Below are 19,198 nucleotides of genomic sequence, written 5' to 3' on the forward strand. Positions count from 1 at the left end.
CAAAGACTGGAGTTTGCGCCCCAATTGTGAGGTGTTTTTAACTAGAAAAACGCGTTTCCTGCTGAAAATACTGTGCCTGTTCTTTAAATTGCCTCGCACTGCCTTATTAATAGTCAGGAACATCTGATCCAGTGTACATGAGCCTTGTGTTCAAACCACTTGTCCATTGGGCAGGACAACAATGTGTATTCAGTATGCATGTATAAAAGTCATAGATTATGGGGGATGTGGATTTTTTTGGTGTGTTCATGGCGTTAATGCAATAGGACAGTTAGTGGTGACAGGAAATGGGGAGATGACATGCAGCAAAGAGCCACAGGCTGGATTTAAACCCTTGGCCACAGTGGCGAGGACACAGGCTCCATACTTGTGGTGCACGCTCTACCAATTAAGCTACTGGGCCGCCTCTGAGATGTGGAATATTTTAACATGTCTAACACCTGTACTGTCTGTCAAACTGACAGCGAGAGTCTGAGACAGTTTCACAGTTTTACTGGCAGTTCCAACAGAGTGTGTTAAATCTAACCACTTGACTCGGAACAGGCCTGGCATGACTGTAGGAATGAACATTTATGAAGGAGACAGGTTATAAATGTGTTTATTTGCATTAAGTGAGTAAGGACCCAAAGCATGTGCGTTTTCTTAAAACTGTAGTCGTAGTTTTGGAGCCTAAACCCAACCAAGTATTTTGTTTTTGCATTAACCTATCCAAACCACAACCATTTGACAACATTAATAACATTTTCCTTGTCTTAAACAAGTCATGATGCAGTCACTCCTGTTCCTGGAGGTCGCCTGCCCTGCATGTTTTTGAAGTTTCCCTACCCGAACAAACACGTTGTGTCGTTACCAGGCTTCAACAGAGCCAGACAATCATTTGATTCGGGGGTGGCGTGCCAGTGAAACATCTGAAACATGCAGGGCAGGTGGCCTTACACTAAAAGGTTAGGTAATGCATCATAGGTTTCTGACCAAGCTGCCGATTTTGTCGAGCTGGGGTGTGAAAACATGCTCAAGCTATTTTTGAGTGTTGACAGTGTTTTTACATTCCATAGGGCTAAGAAACAAACGATAAAGGCTATGTACATTTGCAATGCCTGCCTTTTTCTGTCTTTATTCATCATATATTGTTACAGAACTTCTACAGGTCAGACCTTGAGACTTGAATGATTTTCACTTTTCGGGGGTTAAACTTTCAAGTGCTGGCGAAGACAAATCATTGAATCTTCATGAACAAATCTGTGGTCAATGATTGGTTTGAAAAGTATACAATTTGTATTAATCATCAATCATTTCCTCAACGCAAATGAACACCAGTGGGAAATTTTGTACTGACACTTTAGACAGCACCCTCCACCACCATCATCAGTACTCAAAATGAGAGAGCAGACCAACACCTGACTGACACTAAATGGTCCATATTCCTTTAATATTCCTACCCATTCACGGGTACAGTCTCTAATACACATATCATACACCTCCCTGTGTGCTCTATACTGAAGCCCCCCTGCTTATGTTTCAGGGGATGTATATCAAATCGACCTATGACGGACTCCACGTGATCACCGGAACCACAGAGAACGTGAGTTTTGGTTTCACGCGGTCGGAGGCTCTACGCTCCACCAAAACACAATCTGTGATCTCAGATTCCACTTTGACAGTGACTCCGCACTTTAATGTATCTTGGCTTTGTTTCCATTTCCTTTTTTCTTCTTCAATTTCTGCCTCCACAGTCTCCAGCAGACCTGTGTAAGAAGATCCATGCGGGCGATGAGGTGATCCAAGTCAACCATCAGACAGTGGTAAGTCAAAAAAGCCTTCAAACTCAACGCTGTGGTCGTGGAGAGTCACGGGGAATGTCCTTACCGTGTGTGAATACGTACAGCTGACTGTCTTTTGCTCTCCATTCTGTGCTATGTTGAGGAGATGTCAAGGTACACGATGTCTGCTACCACCACCACCACCACCACCACCACCACTGCCACCATGGTGCTTCCTGTCCTGTGCCTGTGTCGCTATGTAGGCTAATTAGACTTGCTTTGGGAGCCGATTATAGGGCGATTGTTACAAGACCTTTGTTCAGTCCGGCGTGGTTGTCAGCGCGCTCTTTCCAGAATCTGTTCCCATTGTCGCGAGAAACCCCTGAAGGAGGCGTCTGGTTTCGAAAATGTGAACTCGTGTTCCACTTTTCCAACTCGAATAAGTTGTATTTCTGCCTCCAACTCGTCACATCAGAGGGAAGCGCGAAAAATGGGCAGCCATTTTAAATGGAACGGGTGCCTTGTGAGAGCATGTGATTGAGCGCGCTTGTCTATTGCCGGCGCTGTCAGCTCTGGCACAAACGATTTGTTCCAGCGTTTATTTGAGAGATTTCGGAGCAGGAGGAGGAGGAGGAGGAGGAGAAAGGGGAAAAAACAGGGTTGTGTCTGTGTGTGCAGACATCTTTTGTGTGTTTTTTATTTTTTTTTTCCGCAAGTGTTTCCTCGTGCGTCTCAATAGGTGCTGCTCATGCGAAAGCGCACACGGGGAGCGGCGTTGATTGACGCGCTAGGGAGCAGCGTGTTATCTCTCTCTCTCTCTCTCTCTCTCTCTCTCTCTCTCTCTCTCTCTCTCTCTTTCTCTCTCTCCTCTGGGTGACAGTGCAGATCGCACCCTGCTAGGCTCTCAGCTCCAACCCCTCATTACTCCCACAGCTAGACCCTCGCCACTCTGATCCCTCACTCTGGGGGAGGAGATAAGCATTGGGGGGGCAGGGGGCAGAGGTGTGTGTGTGTGTATGTGTGTGTGTGTGTGTGTGATGGGGGAGAATGGGGGGAGAAGCAGTCAGGGGATGCTGGGATGAGAGTCAGGCGAAAAAGGGAGGAGGAGGTAAGGAGGGAGTCAGGGGGAAAAGGAAGAGGATGAAAAGAAAATGAGGGGAAGGGAACAGAAGAGGGAAATCTCTAGTCAATATAGTTCTTTTTCAACCCTAAATGGAGCGGCTGAAAAGGGAAGATGGATACACACCACCGGCAAACTCTCTGTCAACATCACGCCTGACAAGTTTATCTAGCGAGGCCCCCGTATTTAAAAATGAGATTAGTGTGAATATTGAATGAACAAATTCCATTACATTATAGAATCATTATGTAGGCCTATCCCACGTATTTAGCAACAGCGCTGCCTTCATGTCTATGCATGAGCTTCTGTTTGAGACCCACTTCAAAACAGGACTCACAGTGTTTTTTAGCTCAGCTTTTCTCTTTTGAGGTAAAATGTGGAATTTGCTCAAATAACAAACTGATTGTTTGAAGAGGCAACATAATTATGTGGAGGTAATAGCATCTGGGAAAATAATGAAGACCCTGGGGATTTGAAAAACCTCTCCAGCAGCAGTTTATGCTCTATTATTATTTTTGGTAGGTCTCCGACTGTTTCTCTCTGCTCTCTCTGAGTATTTGCACAACAGAACAGTTCTAAACTGGCCTGGTTAGGATGGGTTTAGATCTGCTGTTGAAATGCACTGAGTGCTGCTCAGCGTTGAGGTGGATCTAACGAGGGTTGAGGAGTTTCAGCGTGATCAAGATTCAGTCCAGGTCACTTTCGGTTCAGTTGATTAAGGATTTCCCTGTGGCTGGTAAATTTCGTACTCCTTCAGAGGTTAATGAAGTCTCTCTCCATCTGAGGCTGGGGATTGTTTGAAACTTAAGCAAAAGATTGTGGAAGTTTGGCTTTTTAAAATTGTTTTTATTAAAGAAATTGTTTTGACAGTTACGCTCATTTACTTTTGAGAGGTGACAAGATTGATACCATTTTCAGGATGAAGCTCCGGCCAAAAGAGAGTTAGTTTACAAGGGACAATATGTCAGATTAACACTAAAACTACAATTATCAACAGAATATGGAGGAGTCAATTGTTTTGACGTTATGACATCGATTTATTCTGTTGCAATGTTTAGCATGCTAACCAGCTAGCCCCGGCCTATTTTGTTTAGAGCTCCTGTGCTGGCAGTGTAAGCACCGACACTTCGCTAGTGCTCCAAGCTCTCAGCCTGGACTGCTAGCTTCACAGCTAACGGCGCTAACTAACCACTGGTAGTTGGCAGCAGTTAGCGGTTACTCTGGCAATATGCTGCCCCCTATTTTGTTGTGAATACGAATGCAACAAGTTCAAATCCTTTAACTTAGCATAGATACTGGGCGCAGGGGGACAGAGCAAGTGTAACAAACAAGATATAATGTGTTAATTAGTTAAACCACTTTCACACTGGACCCAGTGACACCCCTAACATCTGACCTCAGGCTTCAGTGGGAAAGGGTAACATTGGCATTAATTATCAGGTCGAAGGGATGTGACTCTGCAACCGTCGGCAGGATTTGATCAGCCCCTGCTCCAACTGGCAGTGATGGAAATATGACACTCTGGCTTTGACGGTGATGAATGTAAGAACCTTTGTCTCTTTTCAAGCAGCATTGATCTGACTGAGTTGAGTTTGTGAGAGAGTTGGCTGCAAAAGATATTTTGAAACGAAGTAGCCCCGGCAACATTGTCACTGGCCTTCATGCTGCTTTCAGCTTTTTCCTTGCTGTCCTGCCGGTTTGTGATGTCGAATAAAAAAAAAAGGGGGGGAAATTTGTCTCATGGCGATGCGAAGAGTCAGTCCCATATTTTTAGCTTTTTCACCTGATTTGAACAGAACATATTTTTGTGATCATTTTGGGCTAACAGCATTAGATTTAGAGGTGCAGGTTGGCTCGGATGTGATATGACTGTTCTCATCTGACTCACGAGAAAGCAAAAAGCATAAATCCTAAAATGTCAAATTATTTCTTAAATGAAGAGGCCGACGTGCAGAGGTAAATGTCGTGACCAGACGGTTTCTTGTCATCAGCACACATATCAAAACATCAGTGCAATACATGGTCCTATTTCTATCACTGGGGTTTGATTCACATTCACAACGGTTTTAATTGGTAAATTGAATCACGAATGACTGATCGTAGTCCCATTGACTCCACTTAAACCTGCTTTCGTCTCGGTGGGAAGAGCAAGACAAAACACTTGTGCAGTACCTTACATCGGTGGTGGCTCTTGTTGCTTTTGAACGCCGGCTGAACCCAGAGTCCTGAACTGGGCCAAAGAGAACAGGAGACAGGGCGCTAAAGGCTGACACAGGCTGGTCATCATTATGTCAGGAATAAGGTCAGAGCGGTGCTGTCTCTGTGTGGGCGAGTGTGTGTGTGAGTGTGTGTGTCTGAGCGCGGTGGCCTCTGAGGACACTTCCAGTAGCTGAGACCAGTGTAGCCAATCAATGGCCTGACGAGTGCTGTGAGCTCTGGAGACAGGCTGGCCGGACCCACGAGCAAAAACTTCGCCGTCAGCAGTCCTTTCTTACTCTTTTACCATCCCGCACTGGTCCTCAGAACTTAACCATACTGACTAAGCAAGCCTTTGTTTTAATGTGACGTGTCTTCAGGCCTGGGACTGTGTGGTCCATTGTTGTAGTGTCTCGCTGCGCTGTCAGGCACAAAGTGTAGTTCGGTGAAGATTTATGGTAGAGGGAACAAAAGCAGCTTGTCTGAGTCACGGTGGTGAAATCATTTTTAATCTGCATGTGGATCCATATCAGACAGTGATATTTATTCCTGCCTTGATCCTTCAATCCTCACAGCACACTTTAATACCCACATATTTACAATACAAAGCATCGACTGCAATATAACAGGCTTATTCTGTTGTTAAAATGTATGAATTTACTTTATGATACAAGAGGAGTCTGGAATTACATATTTTTACATTCATATTTTTTACAACTGTCTTGCTGTTGTTTGAACTGTTAACACCACTTCAAATTGGGAAAAACAAACACATAGTGTTAAATAAAATGCACCTAGTTACAGACAATGTCAATTTTTGGACATTAGCTAACTCACATCTTGGAATATAACACTGAAATGGACACATTGAGCAAGATTTCAAGTGAGTCAGACTCACGCCGGCTCTTGAATTCTTTTTATAGAACTGAATATGGCTACATTTTCATGAATAAATACAGGAAGCAAGATCTACGTTCCCCTTTTTAATTAGAAAGTCCTTTAAAAATCAGTAGAAAATATAAATATCTACATCTTTTCAACACCAGCTGTGTGACCCAGCTCAGTACATAAACAGAAATCAGTCTGCAGTGCATTACGTGCGTGTGAAGTGCTGTGAATGGAAAAAAAAGACACATTTTTACACAGCAGCTCTTAGACGGGACACCTCTCTGACAGTTGGACGGCAAATTTGACAACACCTTGTAAATTCACGGCTGATCAGCTGGGCTCGCTGCAGACGTTAGCTTTGTGTGAAAATGGCTAACATGGTTCATAATTGGCACGGCATGCGTTTTATCCATGCCTCTTCTTTGCCCCGTGATGTCAGCTTTCAAAATATTAAGCCGCACCTGTCAGCCAACAAAAAACTTCACAGCATCATAACAAGGAATGGGACGATAAAGGATTTTATCATGGAGTTGAGATTAAAAAAAAAAACAACAACAACAATGAGTTGATTATGGTGAAATGTAATTATCGGGATAGTCGGCAACATCCTTGCATGAATGACTTGAAAAACATGTCTATGCAGCTGATGTATAGTGGTATGATATAGTGGTTCCCTGATTTGTTTTTAACTGACTTAGCCTGTCACCATGGCTGAAGTCGCAGATTGCATGTTGTGTCATGAAAATACATTTAATCAGATGTGTGTAAATACTAAGGATTCCAAACTAAAGAACGATATGGAGGTGAAGTTACTACCAACTACATGTATATATATGTGTGTATATATATATTGTTTGTGCAGCACAAGACCTTATGAATTAGGATTACTTTTTATTACGTTTGTCCTCTCTGTGAAGATATTCCAGTACGTTTTAGTGCAATTTTAGTTTTTATTTGAAATGTTTAGTAATATTGTGGTGATAACTGTGATAGTATCTTGATTCACAATTGTGCTGGACAGGAAAACGGTGACGTGAAATTTTCATATTGTCCCTTTGCCTAATCATAACCTTTATGAAGGCAGTGCTGCAGCAAGTCATACTTGAGTAAAATGTTCTTAGTTAAATTCCATCACTGTATGCAAGTAAGACCTATTAGAAGACTGCTGTGTGAGACACCTACTAAACTGTATATCATATAGGCCTCATTTAGGAGAATTTTGCAACCAGTTATAGAGAAATGGCATAATGTCTCATTCAAATACCTTATGAAACCTATTTGGTCAGATTATTCCTATACTGACCTCGGTAAAGAATTCAGGAGTAAAGGAAATTTGACTCCAAGCCTCAAATTGAACTCTACCCTCATTTTCCCCAGGCCTGGACAGGGTCAACATAAAAATCAACAGAAGTAGCATGTGGTGTTAGACGGGTAGTATCAGGACCTGTGTGTGGTGGTTCGCAGCGGCAGTTTTTTTTAAAAACGTAGTATTAGTGTGTGGTGGTTTTTCTCAGCAGTTTTAGTTTCCCTAGTGCATCGTCGACAGCATCTGTGTGTGTGTGTATGTGTGTGTGGTGGTTTGCAGCAGTTGTTTCGGTAGCCCCGGTGTGTGTGCTCCTCAGGTGGGCTGGCAGCTGAAGAACCTGGTCAACGCTCTGAGAGAGGACCCGTGCGGAGTCATCCTCACGCTGAAGAAAAGACCCCAGAACACCCTGAGCTCCACGCCGGCTCTGCTCAGGAACGTCCGCTGGAAACCGCTGGGCCTGCAGGTAAACACCGGCAAAAACACATGAAGGGACGACCCGTAACTGCAGTGTCACAACACGCCGCTCGCCACATCCTGAGCTGAAACTGTCAGTGTTGTACATGTGTAACTGCGCTCTTCTTGTACTATACACAGTAATCCGCGTTGTACCTCTGGCTTCATATCTTTGACTCACTCTCTGCTCTTGTTTTTTTTTTCTGCTGCCCACACTCTGCATTCTCCTACCGGCATTTTAAACAAACATTTTCAAAGGAAACGTGTTCGCTGCTTGACCTCGCATCAGTCCTCCCGTTGAGCGTTTCGACAAAATCTCTTCTTTTCTTACAGCCTGCTGTACTGCTGACACGGTCCAGAGCCATTCACAAATGTGCTGGTAGCTGAACTTCCACCAGAAGAGAATTCATGCATACCAGCAGAATATTTTTAGACGGAGATGATTTAAAACTGAGATAGTGAAGGGGGGAATAATTAAGTTAAATCTTATATTAGCACTTTTGTGTATTAAATTGGCTGAACTTCCTGCTCGGGGGGCGACTGCAGGCCACCAAAAGGTCACAGAAGGGTCGATCTGCACTCCCACTCACATTCACATTCAAATTTATTGAGACCCACGTCCCGATTTGTTCAACCTCTGCCCTAAAGCACATCTTCTTCAAGAGAGACAGTTCATTTTTCAAGGTGCACTATGTAGTTTTGGGAAAGAACATTTTTAACAAAAGAGCCAAATCTTTGTGGACTGATTTTTTCATGCTTAAACAAACCAAATAAACAAACTCTCTCTGTTTTCATGTCTGAATAAACTGAATAAACAAACTGACCTCAAAGGACAACACAATTTCATACTGTTTTACTTATATGTTTGGCGGACTTCTTGCTTCAAAAAGTGTTCCAGGCACCTTATTTTCCTCAGAGAACAGCTTGTTTATTCCGTTATGGACAAAATATACGTCATCATTATTGCAAATATTGAAATTTCTGAGTTTGACTTTCTTCTCGAAAACCACATAATGTCCCTTTAAAGTGCAGTATATCTAAAAGGTGGAATGCTTGTTTGAAGGCTTACAGCTCAGAGCGGGTGCGCTTCGTGGATCTGTCACTCAACCAGCTCAGAGAAGTAGCTCAAATTTGGGTGCACAGAAAGAGCAAGTTGTGCTGAGACGGACAGAGGGGTGAGGAGTGAGTCGGTCTGGTTTCTAAATGCCTGTGAGTGCATACATGCAGTATACATGTGAGTGTATGTTCACATGTTGATATGATTTCTATAACGCCCTGGAAACCATTCGAATTAAAGCTGCAGCTCCACCACCGCTCCTGTCTTCAACATGGTTGCAACCTTGTTAGATCATCACTCTCACTTGCTACCACAAGCTTATTGTTATATTTGCTGTGTGCTACAGCAGAGGATTGTGGGAATTCTACCCCTATGGGCCCGCTAAGGCACAAGCGCGCCGTGAGCGCCCGGATCAGAGCGCCGAGATATCTGCGGGAGAAGAGAAGAAAAGGAGTGTTTTAGATTTGTTCTCTCTCAGAAAAGACTGGAGCCCTTAATTATTCATAAGCAACTACAGGCGGCTCCACTGGCTCTGAAACAAGAGCTGCTACTCAGCAAATACTGGAGATAATGCACTGAATCCAAAATGTCCTGCTAAACAGCCTGCGCGTGTGTGCGCCGGCACTCGGTGTGCACACATTTCTAAGCACGGCCGTATGCACGCCCGTCCGTCTGTATGCGTCAAAGCCAGGCGTGCTCCTGTGCACACACGAAGGGAGATGTGTGCGGTTATCAGGCGCGGCGCTCCTTCGAGAGGCGGGGGGAACTGGGTCACTGCACTCTGTAAGCTCGCTTTTTGGATACATACTGTACACACACGCTTCCAAAACAGACACTCACACACAAACACACACACAAACAACACATGCACACTCATACCTCCTCTAAGCCTGCTTTTTGGGAGGATGAATTGTGCGGCTGCGAAGTTTAGCCCAAATGTGGCAAACGTTCAGCTGGATTATAACTGAATCCACAAAGGAAACAATTTATCTCACAAATTATCATGTGATTCCAGCACCAAATCCCTCCATGGCAACCTCGTCTCTTTGAACTAAATAACAACACATCTCTCTCTCTCTCTTTCCCTCTGTGTGTGTGCGTGTGTGTCTGTGTGTGTCTGTCTGTCTACAGCAGGAAGGAGTAAAAGCAATTCACTGATCCTCTGTAATTACAATGACGCTGGCAATGATTTTAACAGATAAGTTGAGGATTATTGTGACGCTGCATATTCACACGCACGCTCGTCTGCCGCGCCACCGAAAATGTGCACAGAGACACATTTTGGCATGTGACTTGAGGCCACAACTGCAACCGCAGGTCACTTCACGGGTCACGCGTGTGCCCCACATTGTCCATGACCCCACTTTCATAAATCTGTTATATGTTAATATGCATAAATAATGAGTCTTTTGAGAACGGACGCTATTTTTAGGCAACATGCATTGGCCAGTTATATATAATTGATGTTGTAGCTGAATGGGTGAAGAGTTGTAGCTTGTAAGACGCCTTACTTACAGTGCAGTTCTTATGGTCGTTTGTCTGACAGCTAGTGCAACTTTAAATCATCCCTCCAAAGATAAATGTTTGACCTGTGTTTGCAAATCGGCCCGGTCAATATTAACAGCTTGTAATCTATTATTCATTATATTAGCTTATTGTGAGCTAATGCCGGTCGATAAGTGACATGAAATTGCAGCTTAATACAGAAATCGGTAAATGTTGTAAAATGTCTCACTTAGCTCATGATATCAACGTTTCTGTGATAACTAAGGTGTCAGAATGTTCCTTTATGATATTGATGTCATTGTCAGCCTTAGAAATCAAGTACAGGTCAGGCTTTAGATCTGACTGAATAAAAGTTTAAAGCACCGTTTTCACTGCAGATATTTTGACGTTGTAGGTATAAATAATAGAATCAATGATGGCTGAATTTAGCTGCCTCAGTTTCAGGGCCCTTGTGTTGTTGCATGCTGGCTCACTGTCACATCGCCTTACTGGGACACTTGAATTGTAATATCATTAGTAATGGCTCTGCTTTTCCTTTTAAGACAGTCAAAATGTCTGTAATGAAAAAGACCTTTAATTAGGAATGGGCTTCATATCGGGTTGGCCGTTTATTGGATGGGATATTCAGCATTATTTTTGTCAGATTGCAGATAAAATAAAATAACTTTAAAGTGTGCTACTATGGCTCCAACACCAGACAATAATCCAAATATTTCACTCGAAATGTGTGTGAACAGCATGAAGTGGCAGGAAATTTGAAAAAAGAACAGATAAGTACAGATAAGTTCACCCGAAATTGAAATTTCAGTCATTATCTACTCACCCCCGTCAGTTCAAAGTCAGGTGAATTAAGCAGTCCACGAAACATTTCTTGAGCTTCACAGCCAAACTTGTGCAGTTTCAGCACTCTCCTAAACAGCTGAAGTAGATGGGGACTCTGTACAACTTGTCTGGTGTATTTCAAGTCTGTGTAAACCCCAAGGTCTGACAGTGACTTGAAAAGACATCATTTATACCATTTTTTAATTTGTAACCTTCACTGTAGCTGCTGAGCTAAAAGCGTTAGCGCGCAGCCTGTCTGAAGTGGGCGCACAAGCTCGATCGTGCATCAAGAGTTTGAATAAGGTCTTTTCAAATCAATTACACTGGAGGAGCTGTATGGAGCAATTTATGTTTTCTTTTTATCAGGTGTTTTTCACATTAAAAAAAAAAAAGTCTCCCTTTACTTCTGTTGTTCGGGATGATGCTGCAAAGTGGTTTTACTGTGAGGCTCCAGGTAAAAAAAAAAAAAAAAAAATCATCCCGCCTACTGCTAGCGTGAGGGATTTCATTTCATTTTTTGGGTGAATGTATCCTTTAAGCACAGTAGTTCTTTACATTCCGTAACTGCAAATGTATATCGCCTCCAAATATTGCTGATCAGCCCCAAAAAAGAAAGTTACTGGTCGATTACTGCCTATTATTTATTGAAAATGTACAGTTGTAAACTTCATGCTGATCACGAGGCCCTTCAATAGTCAGAATATCATGTTTACCACAGTCGATATTTTGTGTGTGTGTTTGTGGGTTTGCATGAGTGTGTGTGAGGTAGTGGGATTGGGAGCGCCGGTCTGGGGAGGGTGTGATGTGACGGTTTGGAGTGGACGCAGCGGGGGTCAAATGGTTTAAGTGCTGTTTTAACAGACTGGAATTTCGCCTGCTGTGGCGGTCCCATCTCTCTTTACTTCTACCCCCCCCCCCCCCACCCCTTTACCCATGCAGGCAGCAGTGGGCTGTAATCACTAAATTACTGTTTTCACTCTGAGCTCCAGTCACCACACTGCACAGCTCCCCCGCCTCTCTCTCTCTCTCTCTCTTTCTCTGTCCTGCACTCTTTCTCTCTGTCTCTCTTTCTTTGTCCTATTTCCTTTGCACTCCCCTCTCTCTCTCTCTCTCTCTCTCCTGTGTCCCTCTCTTTCCAGCCTGTCTTCATTATTTATCGTGAAGCCGTCTTACTGTAAGCTGCCTTCATGAGGGGAAGACAGCGAGAGAGAGAGAGAAGGAGATGAAGATAGAGACAGGGCCTGGGGATGGAGGTAGTGAGGAAGGGGGGGGGGGGTGGAAAGTTTGGAATATGAAATGAATTCGCCTAATGCACTGCTGATGAAATGATGAAACACCGGGCCTCCTTAATGAGAGCGCTGCCCGCTTCGCCATCGCTCCAGCGCTGTGTCTGTTTATCAAGTCTGTCCACACTCGCGTCTCCCTCTCTAAAATGGAGCGTCGCCCCCTTTAGACATACAGTAAAACTCCCCATTTTTCAAAATCTGGAAAAACCTCCTCCCTCAGGGGAGAAATTGTCCTCTGGAGCTGCGCGTTTGTCACCCCAGCTGTTCCGACTGTGAACAAATATAATTCACTTAAATTTTTGGACTGAGTTCCCGTGACATCAGAAGCGAGGCGTCCTGTCCTCACGGCGGACCCGATGACAAATGAGTCTACGCGTCCTTGAGTCAAGCCGAGGCAGGAGGCCACGCTAGCTTTCCTAACGTCCTCTCCTTTCTCCCCTGTAGCACGGGAGAGGGGAGAGAGGGGGAGGAGGAAGGAAGAGCGGGGAGAAGAGAGGTTGTCATGGGAACAGACATGGAGAGCCCTGTGTGAGTGAAGAGGCTTGAGACAAAATGACAGAATAGCGAAGCGATTGAACGTGGGAGAGGCTGCACAGTCAGAAAGATATAAAAAGAAAAAAAAAAAAAAGACAACATACACAACATGGCAGCTCCGTGGAAATGACTCTCTTGTTTGTGTTGAAGCGAGTGCGGCAAAATGAAAGGTTCCCTTCCTTCGTATTGCTGTAAACCGTGTGCTTGTTTGTTGTTTTGTACAATCAGTTGGGGCAGGAAAGGACCTGATGCCTCTGTTTTCTGCGGGTCGCCCTCCAATTACGCTTCAGTGAAAAGGTGCTCAAATTGAATCATCCTCTCTTTCTTGTTCTCCTCTTTTCCCCACTCAGCCGGTCCCCACCAGTCCCACCAGCACCTCGCCGACGCCCGGGGGCACTCTGGGCATGTCCAAAATGGACGCCCCCAGCATGCAGGACGTCTACATCCTCTCTCCTGTCTCTGGACTCTACGGCACCAGGTCAGACGCTCTCACACACAGATGTTTGATGGTGGTGTTAATTATCATGATCCTGCCAATGACACCGATGATGGCGCTGATGACAGTGATGATGACAATGACGCTCCTCCCCAGGGAGGAGATGGGTCTGATGTCATGTGATGACATCAGCCGCTACAGCTCCCAGTCTGGCTCTAAAGGCTCCGAGGCAGTCAGCTACTACCTGGACCAGGACAGCGGCCAGTTCTTCTCCCTGCTGGAGGGAGACGGACCCCCAGGGCCCGATTACGACAGGGGCCGCAATACGGGGGTTCGCCGGAGGGACAAAACCCCCACCCATGGTAAGACGGAGAGTGCAACTGGACAGTGTGAATGGGGGTTGTTTTGTAAAACCACATGTTCTCTCTCACGTTTTTCTCACCTCAGAACTCCTCCATGTGTGTTCATCACTCGCCTCATGGCTCTGCTTCCTTGTGTCTTTACCTCACGTGCACACGTCCTAAAAACACTGATCACATGCCAAACGGTCAGTCAACAAACACTGTCTCCAGCTCCCTGTCTGCCCCACCACCTGTGTCACCCTTGTCCAAGACAGCTTCCCAGACATCCTGTACCCCTCTTGGGAGACTCTCAAGGGCCCAATCATGTGCAAGGCGGTGGTCATGTGACAGATGGAAACACTGAAAGAGTATTTCATGGTAGCCTTACTATCTAGCAACCACAAATCACATTTGAAGCCATGTGAATGATTATTTACTGTATACATTACATTAGTTGTCACAACGTATTGTGCAAAAGGTGTCAAACCTACCAGAGAGTTATCACCTAATGCCTTCTCTCTGCAGGTCTAATGGGCTATTTAGCCTCTTTTGGCTCATTGTTTTGTGTTTTTTTACAGCTATTAACTCATCGAAACTGTTTTCAAGCGCAGCAGGAAGCTGTTGCTGGGCAACAAACAAAGCAGAGTCAAATTAACGACTTGCTGGCAGAGGCTGTTACCTCTGGCACTCTTCATAGAATGCATGTTCACAACTGGTGTTAACACAAATACCAACGTGCATCTCGAGTGACCACTTGTGATTAGCTCTGAATCCTCCCCTCTACATGCAAACACACGTACGTCTCTGGAACAAGAGGATATGGCATTTTTATCACAAAGAAGGAAATGTCTTCACGTATAATGTTTGCTGAATTAACAAGAAGGCCCTAATAGTTGAGAATGGGTTGAACACACAACACAGACGCTTCTGAAATTTCTTATAATTCAACAACTTGTGAAAATTTTTAAGGGAGTCTCGGGACTTATTCCACTCCAGGCCTCAAAGCAGTTGCGGATATTGGTTACTGTTTAAAAAATTTGTAAAAGTTTGTCATGTTTACCCTTAATAAAGTGTTTAATAAATGTAATAGTGATCGCTCTTGCCAACTAGGACAATAAATATGTGTTTTCAGCTTGTTCTGTTTGTGCACCAGCTAAAAATATGAACTTGGCCAAAGCAACACGTTAGCAAAGCAGCAGCTTCAGAGCGTCGTCTGTCGAAGATGCATTCACAGTGTTAAATGTAGGTCGTCTGTGGTTTTGGAGTTTACTGCCTGAATCGCAAACTCGCTTCACACTAAAACCTGAGCATAAGGCCATGTGACCTTTGCCTTGCACGTCATATTCTCCCGTTCCCCCCCCCTCACCTGCACACACCTTGTCTCTCCTGTCCACCCCTCCAGCTGTCTCCTAAGCTGTCTCTCAGTCGCGACACCCCCACTCCCTCCCCCCACAGCAGACTCTCTGACAACTGATTGGTCCTTCCAGGTGACCTCAGGCCTGTTTCCATGCCTCCCGAATATAACTGGATGGCCGAGGCCAAGGAACCCAGCATGGGCAAGAGAGGGAGCCGAGGTACACACACACACAAACACGCATAAAACACACACTTGCCCTCAAACACAAAAGGGTCGGACTGGTGCCGTGCTTTGCTCCATACTCAGCTCAATACATTTCAGCTCATCCTCTGGTTATCCATGGTGGTGTGGTTGTGTGAGGATACATATCTGCCAGGTATGTATCCGACAGAGCGATGAGTAAACATAAATGCAAGGAAATTGCATTTATACAGCCGCTCTGGAAATGAGGGTATTTCTATGTGACCAATTCTAACCAGCCTCACCGTTTTGCAGCGAGACTCGATCTGTATTCGAGCGAGGTTCCTCCACTCTAGCGTCAGAAAGTCCATGAATAACATTAAAGTGCAGCACTACTGTCGGGGGGGGGGGGGGTGTCTGCCTTTCTCCATCTCTTTCTCGCAGTCACTTTATTTTTAGTTTTTCACATTGAAGCGTATGGATAATAAACAAATTAGGTGAGAAGCTTTTTTTATGTCTGCAGCTAAAGCGGACTAAAACTTCCCGTGACTGACAGGATTTAGCAGAAGTGCCCTCTGAATCAGCATAATCATTGCAAACAGATGAGCTGTATGTCCCCGGCTGTGGATCCATATCAGATACTACAGCTCTGAGGCACTTCTATCCCTTTCTATTGGCTCTTTATCTGTGCGGGTATATTCACCCTCATCTGTTTCTACTCCGGGGTTCTCCCCCTGACTCTGTGGCGCTATCACCCCCCCCGTTCTGTTGAGCCTGTCCATCCTCTAACTGCTCCGTCCCTCTACACACCCCCATCCCCTCATCTCCACAGATTCAGACAACTCCCTGCTGCGTTACCTTAGCGACGACAAGATCCTGGTGATCGAGGAGGAGCCGGAGGTTCCGGGCAGAGAGAGCCGGCGGGATTCCACCAGACGCTCCCGGCGCAAGAGCCGCAATCCCAGCAGCCCTAGCTTTCCCATCAGCCCCTCCATGCTGTCCTCAACCCTGCGCCTAGACCAGCCTCCTGACGCTTTGTCTGTACGTACACTTTTGCCTAAATATGATTTTTAATACGACAGTGAATAATGATATTTGATAATGTATTTCCTGTGTTATGTGTTGTTATTAAGAGTCAAATAAGTCAAACTTTTTGCACTAGTGCTTGTAATCAATGACTTATGAAATCATTATTATGTTAGACGTATTTAATTTGTGTTAAAAAAAATCAACAACAACAGCAAAAAAACAAAAAACAAAAGCATGGAGCAATTTTAAGAGAGAAAGGCAAAATGATCTCATTTAAGAGATCTTTTCTCCTCTACTGCAGTAAACTGAATATGTTTGGGCAAAACAAGTCGTTTGAGGATGTTATTGTAGTATTTTGAAAACACTGATTTTATTTTTCACAATTGTCTGACATTTTATCGACAAAACAACTACATGATGAATCAAGAACATAATCACCAGACTAATCAGCAATGAAAATCATCATTAGTTATGGCCTGGTAAGGTTCAGTGAAAAAGGCTAGCAGGAAGATGGAAAAAAAAGCAAGCTTTATTAATGTGAAAGCTGGATCCACAAAAGAAAAATGAAGTAGATACAGGAATCGAAATACCAACCATGGTACCAGCAAACTGACAAATAGTAATTGAAATGCATACGCTTAAGTAAACAGGGATGATTAACTAATGGAACGCATGTGAGCAGGAAAAGGAAAACAGACAAAGAGATGAAGTAAAAAATGTCACAGGAGGATAAATTTACCAGATTAAAAAGGAAGTATTATCTATGCAGCTAAAACCTGGTACCTGCACATCGTATTCCTCTGTGCCATCGAACTCCATTGTTGTCTAAACACTATTAAAGAGGGAACCATACTGACACTGGTTGTCATGATCCCTCATTACCTTGAACTTTGCCACTTCGATTAGCCTTACTCTTTAAAGGCAAATAAAACAGTGTCTTGCATAAACAATACTATTTAATGTGCATGTCTGGTTTCTTTGTATGCACTTAGGTAGTTTAGATAGTAGTTGCCAGCCGAGGGGTCGACCTCCTCCAGTGTGTCACAGCATAAATCTGAGGGGTCATGAGGTGGTCAGTGCAACAGGAAAGATGAAAGACATTCTCCTGTACAAATGTGTATACATATATTCTCATACCCTGCTTATATTGGTTAATTTTACCTCTTACAAGTACTCAAATGAAACCAGACAGAAACCCTGAGCAGCAAGTAGGGATTTTTTTTCTGTGATCCAAGTAGTTTTTTTTTCCCCTTAATATCTTTTTTGTCATCTCTGAAAACAAAGAAAACAAAACTGAAGCGTTTACACTCTTGTGTTTATGACTTGAGAACTGGTGAAAAAAAGTCTTTTCCTGGATAAGTTGATAAGTCCTTTTTATTGCTGTGAAAACTTGTGGGAAAAAAAAAAATCAGGAGAAACACATATTTTGATTTGTGAAACCCAGTGGGAACATTTTTTCAGGAGGTTTTGTGTGCGTGTGTGAAACTGTGTGGAAAAATATTTTATCAGGGGAGAAAAAAATGTGCGTGAAACCAAGTGATTTTTTTTGTTTCTTACATGAAAAAAAACAAACATTTTTCTCCTGAAAATGTTTTTTTGTGTTAGGTTTCACACATGAGAGCATTATTTCTCACTCAACTTTTTCTTTTCACTGGTTTTCACAGATATAAAAGAAAAGCACGTAGTAACTTCTCCTAGCAAAAGTTTTTTTTTTTTTCATCACCAGTTTTCAAGCCATAAACACAGCAGTGAAGACACTTCAGATCAGACTAAGAAAATGGATCACCAGGAAGAAACAAAATCCTCACTTGAGCTTCTGTAAAACCATCTTAGATAATTTGGGGGTGGAAATCTCCCCTTCTGCTGCTAACAACCCTCATTTTTTGTAAGGGTCACAAGCTAAAGAGGTTTTGTATTCCAGCTTTAATCTTTTAACATTGTGTTGTGTTTTGTCTTGCAATATAATTTGTGGATGTAAAATATTTAGTTGTAAGAAAATGTAATGGCCATTTTCATTGAAATGATCACATGGTGTGAACTAAAAGTAATCCCTGGTGAATGTTTATCTTTCCTGTTCTCTGTATCGGTGGCTGAGCTCAGGAAGAGTCGGTTCTGTCATCTTTTAATAGGCCCTTGTACAGTACAGCAGACATATTGTCCTGCCATAGCAGGAAGGGCACAGGTGTTGCTCATGACATAATGATGCCACAGTTCAACTGAAGTGTTCTGGCCAGCCGTGACAGCATGAAGAACCTAAAACTGAAATGACTAAATGGAGTTCAGCCATTGTTAATGTTATTTTTCATACTCGTTCTTTCTCGTTATGACTTCTCAAAATGTCTCAAAAGCTGGAACGGGAATAGAGTTAACTCACGCACGCAACTTCCTTTGTCCGACAGTTTACGTGCCTCCAGTCTGAGGGGAACTTTCTGCGGTTGCAGGATAGGTCATGGTGTTCACAGATTCACACACACATTGTTGTTTGTGTGAGTGTGTGTGTCGGGTAGAGGAGATGAAGGAGAGTGAGGATGATCATTGTCATTGCATGGCTGCCAGCTTCACGGATTATCAGAATGACACTCTCAGACACGCCCCTCTCTAACTTTGTGTTTCCTCTCATGCACACACAAGCACACGCGCGCACACACACACACACACACACACACACACACACACACACATGCAGTCATAGGCAAACAAACACACACTAGCACACACACATTTGTATGCAGGGTAGCCATCTCACGACTCATCCTAACTCATCCTAATATCCCCATCTCCTCAGACACGCCTGAGTCTAAATAGGAGTTTATTCTGGACAAACACACACACACACACACACACACACACACACACACACAAGTATTCCTGTGAGCAGGTGTATGACTCAGCATCAGCCAGACCAATTACAAGCACGACTGACAGAC

At 43.9% G+C, this 19,198-nt stretch overlaps 1 protein-coding gene across 5 annotated transcripts in view; it reads left to right on the forward strand.

The window, feature by feature from the left end:
* si:ch211-26b3.4 (connector enhancer of kinase suppressor of ras 2) overlaps nt 1–19,198 on the forward strand; it is an 82,671-nt gene that overhangs the window by 48,411 nt on the left and 15,062 nt on the right. For 4 of the 5 annotated variants that reach the window (XM_037076313.1, XM_037076314.1, XM_037076316.1 and 1 more), the window contains 7 exons: nt 1,523–1,582; nt 1,734–1,802; nt 7,587–7,733; nt 13,279–13,406; nt 13,521–13,726; nt 15,193–15,279; nt 16,075–16,283. In XM_037076313.1, the coding sequence (XP_036932208.1) occupies nt 1,523–1,582; nt 1,734–1,802; nt 7,587–7,733; nt 13,279–13,406; nt 13,521–13,726; nt 15,193–15,279; nt 16,075–16,283 (906 nt within the window). The remainder of the gene's footprint in view (nt 1–1,522; nt 1,583–1,733; nt 1,803–7,586; nt 7,734–13,278; nt 13,407–13,520; nt 13,727–15,192; nt 15,280–16,074; nt 16,284–19,198) is intronic. The other variant, XM_037076317.1, reaches the window with a different exon arrangement.

The sequence above is a fragment of the Acanthopagrus latus genome, chromosome 18, assembly GCF_904848185.1.
Source record: "Acanthopagrus latus isolate v.2019 chromosome 18, fAcaLat1.1, whole genome shotgun sequence".
NCBI lineage: Eukaryota > Metazoa > Chordata > Actinopteri > Spariformes > Sparidae > Acanthopagrus > Acanthopagrus latus.